Genomic DNA, 17685 nt, shown 5'->3' with positions numbered 1-17685 from the left:
ATACAGACAACAAATCTGTGTTTCAGAGTGGTTGAAAGCTTCCCTCAGAAGTGTCAAATCTATGTCATTTGTAAAGCATCCACATAGCAAGGCCTTTGCCAGGTGCTGGTGAATTCAAAGACCAAGAAGACATCACCAAAAGCTTTCTTTCTCGTGCTAAACAGGGAAGATCCTTTTAATAGCTATTTATGGTGAACATATTCATTATATATTTCAGTTTTCTCAGAAGATAGTGCTTCTGTTAAAGGGGACATCAGACAAGTTTCACAGAAGCAAAGGGGTGGGGTGTCTGGGGCCCCGAGAAACTGTCAACGGTTACGATCCGATCACGTCTTGCCAGAGCAATGTGTGTGAGTGCCGTCGAATAGGTCTGTCTGCGATGAGTCTGCTCACTTTGATCTGAATTCGGGTATGTTCTTGGAAATGATTTCAGACCCAAAGACATTTCTCTGAAGTCTCTATTTCTTACCGGCCATCCCATTAACGGCACCTCTCTGGATTTAGACATGATGTTATGCTGGCACCTCCAACTTAATACTTGCCAAGCGGAACTCACCATCTACTGGCTCAAAGCTTTATTCCTTAGCCTGATGCATGGCCCTGCTTCCACTCCATTTCCAGGTGCCCAAGGGGGAGCCTACCCACATTCCTCCCTTACTTCTCACAGAGGCCTAACTATCAACTTTGCTAGACACGTCACAACATCTCATACACTTTCCTCCTTTGTGGCCGTGCCTTCGTTTCACCTTAAGCCCTTGATGTCTTTCAAGGACTGTTGTGACATCCCCCTCCCCCTCTGCCTGCTCCATCAAGCCTACCTCCACAGGGCTCATCACTGGGAAATCCAAACTCCCACCATGCCCCGCAAAGAACGGAAGTGCCGATGTCGTACTGCCCACATGCTTAGCGTTACTGTGGCTCCTCTTGTCCACACCGCATTCCAAATCTACTGCGCGGACGCTTGCTCAAACTGCTTCTCCTCCAAGACGATCTTGTGAGGATGAGTGTGCCCAGCAAACTCTTTCTTCTCTCTCAAGCATCCTTCTTCCTGCGAGCACTTTACTAACCGCTCCCTCCACTCCCTCAGTCAGACTTAAATTTTCTTCCATTGGTTTTGTTGTATCCTGTAATACCTTTATCAGAGCACTGATTGTATTATGCTGCCTGTTTCTGTGGGTTTTTTTTTCCTACAACTGGTTTTTGAGCTCTTTCAGGACAAGATGCAAGTTCTATTTACCATTCTATCCCTAGCACTCATCAGGATGTCTGACAAAAATGAATTTCACTTGGCTATATGCACAAGATTTCCCTTTTTCTGAATATGTCAACTGTCTTCTGTGGTAGGATGAACCCTCCGCGTTGCTAGACAATGAACCACCCGGGACAATGCTCCCACTTCTCCTTCTTGGAGAGGACACAGTCAGCTTCTCGAAGGGCCTGGGATTCAACGTTGAACTGACTAATGGATCTGAGTCTATGAAACTTGCTTAAGGACACACACACCAGTAACAAGCGACAACAAGAACATAGGTCAAGGCAGGGATTCTTGTCCTTGTCATTCAGTGTTTTATCCCCAGTACCTGGTACATAAGATGTTCAATCAATATCTGTTGAGTGATGGTAGACTGACTTAATGAATGAAAAGTCAACTTCAGAGCCCTGCCTTTGGCTTCTGTTCTCCTGACTTCCAGTCTTTGCGGAGTGTGTGAATGTGTGTGTAGAGACAACTTCCAAACAAATAAACTTAAAAATTGAGTTTCATGCTTTTCTCCTTACAATAGACCATGATCAAAGAGTAATGGTAGCTACTTGCACATGCACGATGCACGTGCACACGCAATTCTAAAACACTGAAATATACAGCCTTGCTAATTCATTTCATTTGCTAAGAGAAAATTTGGAAAATAGGTAGACGCCCTACCTAGAAATCATATAAGTTTACAATTAGAATTAGTTTTCAGTTAACCGGTAGAATGAACTTGTCTTGTAAATTGTCTTTCTAAATAGTGTGAACCAGAAGCAGACGGAAGTAACCTGTGGTTGTTCTTGGGAAAATTCGGAGCCCTGCTCTCTGCTGCTGGCCGGGGGCAGGAGAGGAGCACAGAGGGTCCTCCCTGCTTCTGAAATTGTGAGAAGCAGGTGTGTGATATGTATTTCTGGGGAAAGATGTACTTGGGTTTACAGACTTTCACCTAAGTTCCGGGGCCTCTGTTTTGCACACGGAATGACAGCTGGTTTTATCTTTATCTTTATCTTTATCTTTATCTTTATCTTTATCTTTATCTTTACCTTTATCTTTTATCTTTATCTTTATCACACAGATGCAGACCCAGCCATTCACTGTGAAGCAGAACAAAAGCCAGGAGAGGGAGGGAAGAAACCCAAGATGGATCCTTCCTGGACTTGATCTGTATCACAGTTATAAACAGTTCAAGGCACGAAGAAACAGTAGACAGGCAAACACTGTTGCTCAAGATAGAGCAAAGAATGACGTTCTCCTTTCCCTTCCCCCTCCTCTTTTTCTCTCAGGCAGCTTCTCAAAGCAAACATTGCAGGAGGTGGAAGGAGACCATTTACCGGGGACTCTCTCACACGCCTGCCCATGGGCTCCCTGCCCACGGCCATTCCCTCTGTTGTTACTAAGCACGTTTCATAATGTAAAGCACCATCTTCTACATGGCTCATTATTCTTCTCTCTGAATAAAATGGGAATGCATCAATTTTGTGCCTGTTTATTTCTGAACGCACCCGCTGTAATGCTGACCTCTTTCTGCTTTTATGTTTTTTGGTGTGTTCCTGACATTTGTCACCTGGGTTACTTCCCAGACACTGCTACCCTATTGTCCTATTATTTCAGCAATTTTCAAATGGTCTCTTCTACCGAATCGCTCTGACCTGAAGGCCCGTGGGGAGGGGAGCATGCACTCACCACTGCTTGTAATCCGCATCGCAGTTACAGTAGTACTTTGGGTCTGTGCAGTTTCGCTCTATGCCGCACGCACACTTCTGGATCCCGGGCCCGGAGCCGCCCCAGTAGTAATGCTTCTCGTTGGCCTTGCCGACCCACCAGGTGTAAGGACTTCCATCTATGAGAAAAGGAAACGGCACAGTCAGGTAGATGAGGCACGCTCGCTTTAATGCCACACGCACACCCTCGCACCCAGAGGTACCATCGCGGTCCGGTAGACCGAACATCACTTTACCCTCTTTAAAAGTAAACGTCTTTCAATAACAGGAATATTTAATAAAAAATCACGATGGGCAATGGTAAGTTTCCCCACCAGAATGTGCACCTCCTTCCCTGGAAGACACTTTGACCTTGAAGCTTCAGGAACTTAGGTGCCCCCCAGTGCTGGCCATATGGGGACACTCCTGATGAAGGCATATAGACCGTGCACTGATTCTGTAAATTACAGCTGAGCTCACGACTAGCCGCGCTCTTCTGTGACATGAGAGTCTGGGGGATCACCGACTATTAGAGCCAGATGACCTTCATTGTGTCTTAAGGCGATCTCCTTATTTTGCAGGTAAGGAAACTGAGGTCTAGAGAGGCGAAGTGACTCTTTCAATCACACCGCGGATCTGCTCCCAAACCAGAAGTATGACACTGTATGTCACAAGATATTGTACAACACTCTTACGTAACACACTTTCCTTTTTGTTATTTGGCCTAATATGCACTCATATTCATTCATTTATCCACTCATCAAACAGTGCTTGAGTTTCCACTGCATGTCAAACACTCTAAGAAACTTGGCAGCATGATGGAGATAAAGATTGAGTTTAACAAGATTTATGACACACGGGAGCCTGAATGAGGGAAAAGAGGTCATGAAGAAAAGTTTCCCGGAGAAGGTAAAGTATTTGAGCTATGTGTTGAAGGCTGAATGGGCATTACTCGGGTGAATAAGGATGTAAGAGAGGTAAAGGCTTGTAGGAAGAGGGAGCAGAATGTAAAAAGACAGAGAGGTAAAGTTCTATATGGAAAAATATATAGGAGTGTGTAGGTAGAATATGGTAGAATAAGGCTCAAAGGGTAGCAGGGGTAGGTAGTAATAGATGGGAGATGAGGGCATATCACAAAAAATCTTTGTCTAAATGAGAAGTTACTTTGCACTGGCTTATTTTTGCTTTTCAGTGTTTATTTCCTCCCAACTTAAAGAGATTGAACTTCGTCCTGTAAGTCATGTGAGCCAATTAAAGGATTTTAAGCAGGGAATTTTCATAATCAAATTTGTATCTCAAATATCTATAGTAAGGTGAAAGATTTCCAGGGGATAAAGTCAGGGAGGCCAGAGGTGATGCTCCCACGTTAATACAGAAGAGAAATAATAAAATAGTAGTGGAAACGGAGAGGAAGAGAAAATAGGAAGAGATTAGCAAAGTATAATTGGTGTAGGACTGTTGGGATTAGGGTGACAGAGAGGACAGGAAGAAGGTGTTGTGGAATAATCCCAGGCTTCTGGCTTGGGTGATGCGTTTCACCAAGATAATGGGGGAGGAAGATGAGAAGCTTAGGGAATGTGTTGAAGAAAGGGTGATGGACTTGATACATAAAACAGGCGATTGGATGTAGAAGTCTGGGTCTCAGGAGCATTATTGGGCTGCAGGTCCCATTTTAGGAACCATGAGGGTAAATGAGCAAATACTGGTAGCAGGAGAGATGCAGTTGGAATCTTTTAGATCATAAGAGCACTTGGAGAAGAGAAAGAGGCAGATGGCCATGGTGGAAGTCAGGAAAGGGAGCAGTCAGAGAGGGAGGAGGGAAAAAAACCAAAGAACTTCGAAAAGACAGTGTGGTCTGAATTGTCAGATTTCAGAGCAAAGTCCATGAAGATGGGAATCTTAACTTTTTCTTTTAGTTTGACAGCTCAGCGCTCACAGGAGACTTTGTTGAGGGGAGTTTCAGGTGAATGATGGCAAGAAGAAGCTAGGCAGCGACAGACAGGGGAGGGAACAAAATGGGAGAAGGGGAGGTCCTAAGACGAGCTTCTCCTGCAGGAAGCTGGGAGGGAATGGAACCTACTGGGGGCAGTGTCAGCCAGGAAGCCGAGAAGGCCGGTCAAAGTCTTCAGGTATATGGCTGGAATTCCAATTATAATAACTCAACCACCCTTTCAGGACCCTAGGTATGCACTTGCCCCAGTACCTGTGTGATTGCTCAGAAATGAAAATGAGGCGGGGCGCCTGGGTGGCGCAGTCGGTTAAGCGTCCGACTTCAGCCAGGTCACCATCTCGCGGTCCGTGAGTTCGAGCCCCGCGTCAGGCTCTGGGCTGATGGCTCGGAGCCTGGAGCCTGTTTCCGATTCTGTGTCTCCCTCTCTCTCTGCCCCTCCCCCGTTCATGCTCTGTCTCTCTCTGTCCCAAAAATAAATAAACGTTGAAAAAAAAAGAAATGAAAATGAGGCAAGAGCCATACTGGAATGGGATAAAAACTGCTGCGGTTTTGTCTTTTTTTTTTTTTAAGGTAGATTATTTATTTTTATTTTATTATGGAAGTATAGTTGACATACAACATTATATTAGTTTCAGGTGTACAATCTAGTGATTCGATCATTCTATACATTACTCAGTGCTCATCATTGTTAGAGCAGTCCCCATCTGTCACCACACACATTATTACGATATTTATCAACTGTATTCCCTCTGCTGTATTCTTCATCCCCGTGACTTATTTATTTTATAACTCAAAGTCTGTACCTCTTAATCTCCTTCACCCATTTCACCCATCTTCCATCCTCCCTCCCTTCTGGCAATCACCAGTGTGTTCTTTGTATTTATGAGTCTGGCTTTTTGCTTGTTCATTTGTTTTGTTTTTTAGAATCCACACGTAAGTGAGATCATATGGTATTTGTCTTTCTCTGACTTATTTCATTTAGCATAATACCCTTTAGGTCTATCCATGTTCATGTAAATGGCAAGATCTCACTCTTTTTATGGCTAATAGTCGATCACACACACACACACACACACACACACACACACACATACACACAGACACACACCATCTTCTTTATCCATTCATCTATCAATGGACACTTGGGTTGCTTCTATATCTTGGCTATGGTTAATAATACAGTAAACATAGGGCTGCATATATCTTTTCAAGTTAGTGTTTTTGTATTCTTCGCATAAAACCCAGTGGGAGAATTACTGGATCGTATGGTAGTTCTATTTTTCACTTTTTAAGGAACTTCCATACTATTTTCCACAGTGGTTGCACTAATTTACATTCCCACCAATAGCTTATGAGGGTTTCCTTTGTCCACATCCTTGTCAACACTAGTTATTTCTTGTCATTTTGATAATAGCCATTTGACTGGTAGGAGGTGATATCTCCTTATGTTTTTTTCTTTACATTTTAAAATGTTTATTCACTTTTGAGAGAGAGAGTGCAAGCAGGGGAGGTGCAGAGAGAGAGGGAGATGGGGAATCCGAAGCAGGCTCCAGGCTCTGAGCTGTCAGCACAGACAGCTCGGACAGCCCAACTCAGGGCTCCAACTCACGAGCCATGTGATCATTACCTGAGCTGAAGTTGGATGCTTAACCAACTGAGCCACCCAGGCGCCCCTCCTTGTGGTTTTGATCTGCATTTCCCTGGTGATGAGTGATGCTGACCTTCTCTTCATTGGTCGTCTGGATGTCTTCTTCCAAAAATATCCTATTCACATCCTCTGCCCCTTTTTTTTTTATCAGATTACTTATTTATTGTTTTTTTGGTGTTCAGTTGTACAATTTCTTTCTATTTTTGGGATATTAACACCTTATTGGATATATCATCTGTAAATATCTTCTCCCAGTCAGTAGGTTGATTTTTCATTTTGTTGATGGTTTCCTCTGCTTTGCAAAAGCTTTTCATTTTGGTCTAGTCCCAACAGTTTATTTTTACTTTTATTTCCCTTTCCTGAAGAGATCTATCCACAAATATGTTGCTAATGCTGATGCCTAAGGGGTTAGTGCCTATGTCTTCTTTTACTAGTTTTATGGTTTCATGTGTCACATTTAGGTCTTTAATTCGTTTTGAGTTTATTTTTGTGTATGGTGTAAGAAAGTGGTCCAGTTTCATTCTTTTGCATATAGCTGTCCAGTTTCCCCAAAACCTTTTATTAAAGAGGCTGTCTTTTCCCCATTGTATATTCTTGCCTTTTTTGTGGTAAATTAATTGCCCATTTAAGTGTGGGTTTATTTCTGGGCTCTTGATCCTTTCAATTGATCTACGTTTTTTTGTTTTGTTTTGTTTTGTTTTTTTCCAGTAACACACTGTCTTGATTACTACAGCTTTATAAAGTATCTTAAAATTTGGGATTGTGATACCTCCAGTTTTGTTGTTCTTTCTCAAGATTGCTTTGGCTACCTGGGTCTTTTGTGGTACCACACAAACTCTAGGATTACTTGTTCCAGTTCTGTGAAAAATGTTACTGGCTTTTTGATAAGAGATTGCACTGAATCACTGAATCTGTAGATTGTTTGGGTAGTATGAACATTAGTTCTTCTAATCCATGAGCATGGGATATCTTTCCCTTTGTTTGAGTCATCTTCAATTTCTTTCATTAATGTCTTTAGTTTTAGAGTTTAAGTCTTTCAACTCCTTGGTTAGATTTGTTGCTAGGTATATTGATCTTTTTGGTGCAACTGTAAATGGGATTGTTTGTAAGGTGGGCAATTTAAAGCAATGAAACTCTCCTGGGAGGTTCAGCCTTGATGTAATAAATGAGCAAATGCACTGAACTTGGAAAAGAGTTAGACAAATATTCTAATTCATACAAATTTCTAGATTTTTCAGTTGTGTTGACTTAATTTGGAAAATTATTATTTTTCCCTTTGCAAGATCATTTATGGCATATGAATTTTCAAAAAGGTATTTGACTTGATCTGGTAAATAGTAGAGAGAGATTCCAGTATCCTCTTATGAAGGGCAAAAGAAGCCAGCTCTCTGAGATGAGGTCCATGCCGAAACCCTATCTTTTCCTATCTGAGCCATGTCCCAGCATACAGGGAGCTGTGTTTTCTTTCTACCTTCAAGGTGGCTTTGTTTGTTTGGTTGGTTTTGTTTTTGCTCCTCCCTTCTCTCTCCATTAAAGAGTAAAGCATGGAAATTCAGATGCTTCCCTATGTTGCAACCATGACCAATAATAAACTCTTTTTGTGATGCAGTCAAGAGTTTCAAAAAACAAGGCTTGAAAAATTCCACTTATGGAAATTATAAAATCTGAGCCAGACCATCTGGCCAGTAAGCTGAACAAGGTCTCTGTTGATTCTATCTCTAGGCCATGTTACAGGGAGAGAGCAAAGGTGGACAGTACCATGCTGACCTTGCAAATGCCCCTGGGGCCTTCCAGACCACAACTTGATCCCCGAAATGTAGAAGCATGACCTAGACTGGTTATCACATTTATTTATCACACTGAATCTCTCCAAGGTAACCTAATACTAAATTCTTTCCTTCAAAGGAAATTTGGGTGATTACCATTGTTTGGGGAACGAGGAGGTGCCAACCCACCTGACAGAGGAGAGGAAACAAACCAGATACCTATAGAACTGGGGTTAATGGACTCTCTGGCAGGAAACTCCTTCACCCTCCCTGTCATTCAAATAGCCCTTGGAAGAGCATATATCTAAAACCTCAGCTCAATTTCAAATAATTTCTTCCAGCAACTAGTAGAACAACCTAACACTGTTATATTTTCATTATAGACATCATGATAAAATGCATGAACGAGAGAAGTTGAATGTGGCTCAGTATTCTTTATAGAAATCAGAACATTGTCAGGAAAAGGAACAAGATCATTATCAGCCTCTCCTTTAGCAGGAGATTCTGAGAAATGTGTGGTAGGGGAAATAGAAGAGAGAGTCTTCTGATTCCTGGAGGCAGGGAGTGTGGAGAAGCACCCGGAGAGGGCGCTTCATTGTCAAGTTGTTTGGGCAGTGGGTGTTCCAGCGGGAGGCCTAAGCTCTGTGTGGAATCCAGGCTCTGATGGATCTCACATGGCCGACCTTCACTTCCTGTACGGAGGGACTCTTATTAGACACCAGGGTGGGATCCGGGGTGGGGGGGGGTGATTCTGAACTGACATTTCCTCTGGTCAGTGCAAGGAGGTGACACTCTAGTGACCAGGTGAGAGTAGCCCAAGTTCCCAGCTCTCCCCCTAAACCTCACCTCTGTGTCAAGTTACAGACGGCCTTAGATGGCTACCGTTCCCAGTTAAGGTGGGGCAAAATCAATGTTATTTCGTAGTGCTTCCGAGGAAAATAAATTAAGCACAGTACAACATGTTTAACTAGCTGTTTTCACATGTGCCACGGACAGCAGAATGCCAGTAAGGAACACAGATTCCAGGGGAAAAGCAAATTGTACCCTTTGTTATTAGCACTGGCACATTTGGCTAAATCAAATCACTGTAACTAAAATAAATTATTAATTTGGCATCTATTTTATATTCAACAAGAAAATGGTTCAATTTTCATTGAACAAAGAATTGCCTTATTCTAGTGCTATGCTAATAAGGTGCTACTTTTTGCTTTATAAGTCATTATTTACTGTTAATTGGCTCAGGGGGAAAAGCGTTAAAGATGGTAAAGACGGAAAGACTTTAAAAAGACAAGAATACGAAGTGGTTAGAAGAGAAAGAATTTAATTACCCAGCACTGAGAGTTCAAGAACTTCTCTAATCTCAAAATAGACAAGATTTTTGTTAACTGTATTCAGTAGGTGTAACCACCGGCACAAGATTAGTAACGATGGCCCATATTCAAAGTTAACTAGAAGCTGAATTATCAAAGTAAGGGACACTGTATTAAAACAACCAGATACAGATTGAATTACATAGAATCACTACACTGTTTGTACTCAAGATCAAGTTTCATTATGCTGAAGGGTTTATTATTGTTTGGATGACTAACTGGGGAAGGAAGAAGGAGGGAGGACTTGAAGAAACCAAGAGATCTCTCTAATTTTCTCCACTAACAAGGTGTTTCAGAAACCCAAGGGCAAGTGCATGGGGACCTCTGGAGGAAAACGTGGTACATCTGTGTGATTTTCACAATGTGTTCTTCGACACTTCCGGGCTACACGAAGTACCTTAATGGTCTGCTTAAATAAACGTTATCCTGGCACACTCTTAGGTAAGACCGAGTAGGGTCACTGGGACATTTAATTAGCTCCGTATCATCCACTTCTAGAAGATATTAAAAACAATGCCACAAGGCTTTATTGTCTCTAAAATGAAAACTTAAGAAGTGTATTTTTAGCCTGGTGAAATCTCGTTTTATTTTACCTACTACGATCTATTTATCTACAACTTCCGTTAGGGAATCACAGGGGGCTTTTTAGCGGAGGAACTAGAACAGATACAACCGCGGCAGACACCCACCTTCGGCGCTCAGCTCCACGCCCCCTGCTGGCAGTTCCCCTCACCGTTCCCTCTGTTTGGCAGCATCCTGGCTCTTTGAAGCCCCCTATCGTGCAGGACACAATTTCTAAAGAAGTGACTCTCGCTCTGAAAAATCCCCCGTTTTCTCCTCCCTTCTGTCTTCACCAAAGGACCACTGATTCTTTTTCCCGCCGCTTCACTGGTCAGTTTCAGCTGACCACTCTGATCTGACCACAGTGCTCCACACCACGCCACAAATAGTGAGAATAGGCGTACTAAATAAAGATATCTTTTAAAAAAATTTTTTAGAGATGTTTTTATGTATTTTTGAGACAGAAAGAGACAGAGCACGAGCAGGGAGGGGCAGAGAGAGAAGGAGACACAGAATCGGAAGCGGGCTCCAGGCTCTGAGCTGTCAGCACAGAGCCAGACGTGGGGCTCGAACTCATCAACGGTGAGATCATGACCTGAGCTGAAGTCGGACGCCTAACGGACTGAGCCCCCCAGGCGCCCCAAGATATCTTTAATTGGTGTAATTCTAGACTGCGTGCACACAGCAGTTGGTACCTGCGAGAATCTTCTCTGCAATGCAAACATGCTAGAGAACAAGGAAGGTAAAACCTTACAGGAAGCTGTCGGCCGGGCTGGAGCAAAGAGGAGTTTCAGAGGTGCTGTAGCCACTACAGAGCCCGCTGGACAATCTGGAAGATCGAGCAGGCCAGATCCCCCTTTTCCTTCAGCATGAGATGGGCACAATCCAAGGGTTGCAAAGCCCTAAAGCTAGTGCCGAGTCACCTTGCCCCCAGGAACTGGAAGAGGGGACAGGCCACCCGTCCTAGAGTTCTCTAGCCTAAATAGAGCCAGCCTCTCTTCTTCCACATGTAGTCTGTCCCCATGCAATGACTTCTAGGAGCCAGATGATGGCAGCCCAAGTCTCAGCATCCCCATGGGAAGATGAGGGCTGGGAGGCCAAGTCATGGAGCGACTGCTGCTGTGTTTTCTTGCCTCTGGCAGGACATTAATACAGAGAAGGGTTTCCAATTTACCTAAGAGGAGATCCACCTGGGGCTCTTGTCGACCCTCTAGATTCCCCGGCCTACAAAATAAGATCTATAGAATAAGAATCTCAGAGGAAAATCTTAGGGCTCAGTCACTAGAACCCTGATGATCCTTATCGTCTGATAGGTCTGCCACACAACTGACCTGAGATGATGACAGCGTGCATTAGTTCACAGAATACTGAGAGGCTCAGTGCCCAAGTGCCATTGGAGTACCAGTCTAGGACTTTATTTTCCAGCGAAGATATGAAAAGTGTTTTTTGCAGTAATATCTCCATTTAAAATTCCCAGTAATTTTTTTTCAGAATAACGTGCTCATTGCAACCTTTCTTTTTCACTCTATTCTTAGTAGCTATTTGTCACCTCTCTAAGAGACAACATTTGGTACCTATAATATTATTCGAGAGGAGGAACACGGCCTTCCACAGTGGCTCCCACCTTCTCAAGCTGATTCCAGATGTAAAGCTTGTGTCGCAACAATCCAGAGCTTTTTCCGTTTCACAACCACGACCCTGAGTCCTAAGGACTGTGTTTTACTATTCAGAGTAAGAACCTTAAAAATAAAGGTAGGCATCAGACATGTTGGCATTCTCATAGATACAAAGGTCTATCATCTCAAGCTGTCTCTCCGTTTTGTAAAAACATTAACCTGGATAACAACATTCCCTTTTGTTTCCTGGCCATCTGATTCCATGTTATTCTCTGTTAATATAAAGATCAAATGGAGAATGAATCCAAAAAAGTCCCATGGAGTTCATACTGCAGACAGTGTGGTGCAGTTGGGAAAACGCATAATTGTGAAGTTTTAATAAAAACATTCAATATGGTAGTTAAAGGTGAGCATTTCTCTCTCTCTGATTGAATGTCACTAAACTCATTTGATTAGGGATGAATAGAAATGAATGTAGCTGATTAGCCTTACGGTGCATCTTTCAGGATTATGTTGGATCCTTCTATATTTTACTAATTTGAATAGGGACCAAATATAGAAATGGAGAATTGAAGTTCAGATCAAAATGGACCTTAGCTGAAATGTTAGTTAATTAAAAATTAATTTTACTGCATAATATTTAAATTTATTTTATTGAACCAAACCTAATAGATTTCAATCAAGGACTGATTCCACCGAGCAGAATTTGATTGAATTGAATCAAATCACTTTGAATCCCATTCAAATGAATTAGATTTTATTAATGTGAATGGAATTGAAGTGAGAGATCAGATGGGGGTTTATTATTCTGAGCAGTATTAAAGAGAACAGACTGAACCAACTCCTCTATGTTAACTTGGCCTCAGTTTCCATAGAGGTCATGGCGTTTGTGGCCCCCTCAATCGCTCTGGCTAATTCCTTTGTACCATGGCCCCGGGAACAAATGTGATTAGTAATACCAAAATGATCAGATACAACTACGTGCTGTTTGTAGGATTTAATAATACACTTTTCTAGTCTTTTTCACTAGAAAAGCCCTTGACCACTTATTTAAAATATTTCTTTTTCTCTTTATAGAACAAATGAAGAGGGTATAAAATTGGATGTCAGAGATAATAATTTGCTTGAGTACTGGCTGCTCCTTTTATTTTCCATTTAAAACTGCATTTATTTGTTAAAACATGTCTTACCCCAGCCCATCATTTAAACAGAAGTAGTTGATATCTTGTGCCTTGACTTTTATTGATAGATAGATAATGGATGCACCTTGGCTTGATTTATATTTAAAAGAGGAAGGTAACTTTTTAAATTAGTAGCAAAATATTGTTTTGCAGTTGAAATGGCATGCTCCACATTCAATAAGCACCTTTTCAGTGCTGGAGAGACAATTTAGGGAATAGGAGTGAAAACCTGGTTCCTAAGCTTTGGAGTTAGCGGAAAGATGTTTATGTTCCATAATTTACAATGATAAAAGTTTTATACCTTGATATCTAATGGGGCATACACATAATAAAATGGGGGGGTGGGGGGGAACACATTGGGGTCCTGAAGGATTTCGGAGCAGGAAACAATTTCCAAGGATCAAGGTGGACTGGAGGGTTTCCATGAGGAGGAGGTCTGACTGCAGCTTTGATGGAAGGGTAGGTAGGATCTAGAAAACCAGGATGAGGAGATGAGCGTTTCAGCATCTCCTGAATGGCTGGGCCAAGACATGAAGCCAGAAAACAAATGACTTTTTTCTGCAACCAAGGGGGGGTAATTGGTTAGGCCGGCGGGGCCAGTGGAAAGAAGCAGAATGTATGGTCGGAGAAATGGTTTTGGGCACTTTCGTGATTTTTGTATTTCAGTTTGTAAGCAATGGGGAGTCCAATTTAAAAATGTTTAAATGTTAAAATATTTTACACACACAAATATAAGTTTATATAAGTATTAGGAATAATAGTAAAATAAGTAGACTTGTGCCTAGTTTATTATCATTGTCAGTATGGTGCACTGCCCTTCGAGTATATCACACTTTATTAATTCTAATATTAACAAACATTGGGCTGTGTCTAGTTTTTTGCTATTTTCACACGCTCTGGAAAATGCCTAAGGGCTCGGAGCATGTTCTATAGCAAGTTGTTGAGCCATCTGGTTTGTGCATCTCACAACTGTTTGTTATCCCCAAATAAGAGAACACGGAACAGGAATGCAGAATCCTACCAGCAGTATATAAAACTTCAAAATCCTTGACAACCTTTGATATTATGCTGTTAACTTGTGCGCACTGGGGAGTGACAAACAGTACCTCTTTTTGGTTTTAGTTATACTTCGTGGATAACTTACAAATTATTTGCTGTTCCATGTTTATTCATTTATCTTTCCTTATTAAAAAAAAAATCTGTTCAGAGGCACCTGGGTGGCCTAGTCGGTTGAGCATCTGACTCTTGATTTTGGCTCAGGTCATGATCCCAGGGCTGTGGGATCAAGCCCCGTTGGGCTTTGCAATGAGCCTGGAGTCTGCTTAAGATTCTCTCTCTCTCTCTCTCTCTCTCTCTCTCTCTCCCCCTCCCTCTGTTCTCTCCCCTGCTCATGCACTCTCTCTCTTAAAAAAATATCTGTTTCTATTTTTGCCCATTTTCTTATTGGATATTTTGTGTTTCAAGATGGTGACCGTGTTCTGCAACCAGACAGGTGGAGAGATTGTACAATACTGTGAATGCACTGAGCGCCACAGACATTTTCCCTTAAGGTGACATGAACGAATCTCCCCTTAATTTACAAGAAAAAGAAAAAGAAAACCCAGGTAGGACGTTAAACAGAATTACTTTGAATCAAGAGATAAATTGGTGGAAAATTTACAGACTTATAATATGTACTTAACCTATTTACTGTCATGATAAGTCTGTCCATTTAGATGTTTTAAAGTAGTTTTCAACAAACTTTATAAAATTTTCTTGGTAAATTGTGTTTCTCACATATTTGTTAGAATTATTCATAAATGGCAGGCTTTTAAACATAACATATTCTAATACTCTGTGCTGTTTTGTACAGAGATACAACTGGATTTCTTTATGCTGATATTATACCCAGAAACTTGTTAAACTCTCTTACTGGTAACAAATTAATCCACTGATATTTTTAATTTTCCCAAGCCTACATTTTTATTTACGAATAATGTTAGTTTGTTCCTTTCTAGTTTATACCTTCTTTACCGTCTTAATGCCGTGGTTCTGACCTACTGCTCAATGTTAAACTAAATTGGTGATAAGGGTCTCCTCTATGTTTACTGATTATATGGAAAATGCTTTTAATGTTTAACCATTAAGTGTGATGTTACTGTCACTTAAAAAAAACATTTCATCTTTCTGTTTCAGGGAGTTCTCTTTTCCATTTACCATCTGCTAATATTTTTATCATGATATTTAATTCTATTCAATGTTTTGTCTGCACTTAACGAAATGATGATTTCCCCCTTTTCGCTGTTTAATGTGATAAATTGCATTTACGGATTTTTTTAAAATGATAGTACTTGTAAAATAAGCAACTTTGTTTTGATAAATAACTATATATATTAACAAATCGTTGGCTAATTAGTAATTTGTTCTGGATATTTTGCTACTATGTTCATGAGTGACATCGCCTGGTATTTCTCCATGTTGTACCATCATTATGTTTTAGTATTACGTTAATAGTGGCTTCAAAGGATGGTTTGAGCACTGGATAAAATTGGAATCATTCCTAAACTATCTGAGGCTAATAATAAAATTTAATATCTTTGTTTTAAGATCACATCCATTTATGTTTCTGCTCTTCCATATCTATTTTACTTATTTCTATGTTGTATTTTCTATGAATTTGTTCATTACATCTAAATACTGGTAAAATGTTGTATTTCTATTCTCTTTGTCATTTCTATTAGTGTCCTATCTTCTGAATAGTCTACTTAGATGCTTTATCGATTTTAGTAGTCTTTTCAAAGATCAACTTTGTTGATCTTTTTTGTATGTTTGAATTATAGTTCAATAATTCGTTTTATTTTATCTGTTCTACTTTCTGTAGATATATTCTACAGTCATCTGTCTAATTTGCAAGGTAGATGCTTACCTCAATAGGTTTTAGCCTTTCTAACGTTTTAATAAATGTATTTAGGGCTATAAATTCTATCAAAATACCACTCTAGGAATATTTTTTTTATGTTTTGAATGGTATTGTCACTTTCATTTAGTGACACGTACTATCTAATTTTGAGTATTAGTTCCTCTATGCCTCAGAGATTATTTACAAGTGTCCTTTAAAATGTCTAACTGGGGGCGCCTGGGTGGCGCAGTCGGTTAAGCGTCCGACTTCAGCCAGGTCACGATCTCGCGCTCCGTGAGTTCGAGCCCCGCGTCGGGCTCTGGGCCGATGGCTCGGAGCCTGGAGCCTGTTTCCGATTCTGTGTCTGCCTCTCTCTCTGCCCCTCCCCCGTTCATGCTCTGTCTCTCTCTGTCCCAAAAATAAATAAACGTTGAAAAAAAAAATTTAAAAAAAAATAAAATGTCTAACTGTATGTTTCTCTTCAAGCTGTCACTTTTTAAAAATTTACTATGATCACGATCAGGGAACAGAAGCTACATGATACCAATAATCTATAATTTGTTGAGGCTTGTTTTTTTTTCTTTTTTTTTTCAACGTTTTTATTTATTTTTGGGACAGAGAGAGACAGAGCATGAACGGGGGAGGGGCAGAGAGAGAGGGAGACACAGAATCGGAAACAGGCTCCAGGCTCCGAGCCATCAGCCCAGAGCCCGACGCGGGGCTCGAACTCACGGACGCCGAGATCGTGACCTGGCTGAAGTCGGACGCTTAACCGACTGCGCCACCCAGGCGCCCCAAAACTGTACTCTTTAAAACAAGCCTCAACGGGGGCGCCTGGGTGTCGTCCGACTTCAGCCAGGTCACGATCTCGGCGTCCGTGAGTTCGAGCCCCGCGTCGGGCTCTGGGCTGATGGCTCGGAGCCTGGAGCCTGTTTCCGATTCTGTGTCTCCCTCTCTCTCTGCCCCTCCCCCGTTCATGCTCTGTCTCTCTCTGTCCCAAAAATAAATAAAAACGTTGAAAAAAAAATAAAGAGTACAGTTTGTGGTCAATATTAAAAAATGCTTTACAGGTACTTGAAAAAAACTTTATTCTCTAATTATTCTTTAAGTGTTCATGAACTCACACTTGTCAATTATGCTAATTATTCCTATCTGTGTTGCCAATAGGTAGCCAACAGTTGCACGTAGCTATTAAAATCAAAATTCATTATAATTACATAAAATCGAAATTAAGTTCCTTAGTCCCCGAGCCACCAGCTGGTGGCTGGACAGCAAACATTTCCATCATCTCAGAAAGTTCTTTTGAATAGTGATGCTCTATATACTTAAGCATTAACAAAAAAAATGTCCTGAACTATAATGACTGTTGTGTAAAAATGCCTTTATTTAGACGCTGTTCACGATAGTTTCTCTGGCAGGTATATTCTAGGTTGATGGTTACTTACTCGCCCCAGTTTGGTTGGGGCACCCCAGTTTGGATGGTTACTTACTCGCCCCATATTATTCCAGGGTCTGTAGGTTTCCACTGTCAAGAAGTCACCTGTCAGTTTCACATCCATTCTTTCTGTTGGTGAGCTGTATTTTCTTTGTGCCCAGCTGGGCATTTTCCTCTCTCTTGTTTGAATCCACGGTGACTCCTTCATCTGGACCTGAATCTGCATATTTCGTCTGATCTGGTGAGTTCTTAGCATGCATATGCCCTAAAATAGGGCTTCTGGTTCCTTTTACTTTTCTATCTTTCCAGAACTCCAATGGATATGCATTAGAT

General features: G+C 41.3%; 1 protein-coding gene across 1 annotated transcript in view; it reads right to left on the bottom strand.

Annotated features, from left to right (window-relative positions):
• Positions 1 to 17685, bottom strand: part of CNTNAP2 (contactin associated protein 2) — a 1378773-nt gene that overhangs the window by 424502 nt on the left and 936586 nt on the right. The window contains exon 14 of the mRNA XM_047095265.1: positions 2930 to 3086. Coding sequence (XP_046951221.1) covers positions 2930 to 3086 — 157 coding nt within the window. The remainder of the gene's footprint in view (positions 1 to 2929; positions 3087 to 17685) is intronic.

This window comes from Lynx rufus, unplaced genomic scaffold, assembly GCF_022079265.1.
Source record: "Lynx rufus isolate CCGP_SWC_20201006 ecotype Redwood Valley unplaced genomic scaffold, mLynRuf1.p SCAF_4, whole genome shotgun sequence".
NCBI lineage: Eukaryota > Metazoa > Chordata > Mammalia > Carnivora > Felidae > Lynx > Lynx rufus.
The sequence above is the reverse complement of the archived record's forward strand: the minus strand, read 5'-3'. Positions and strand labels throughout refer to the sequence as shown.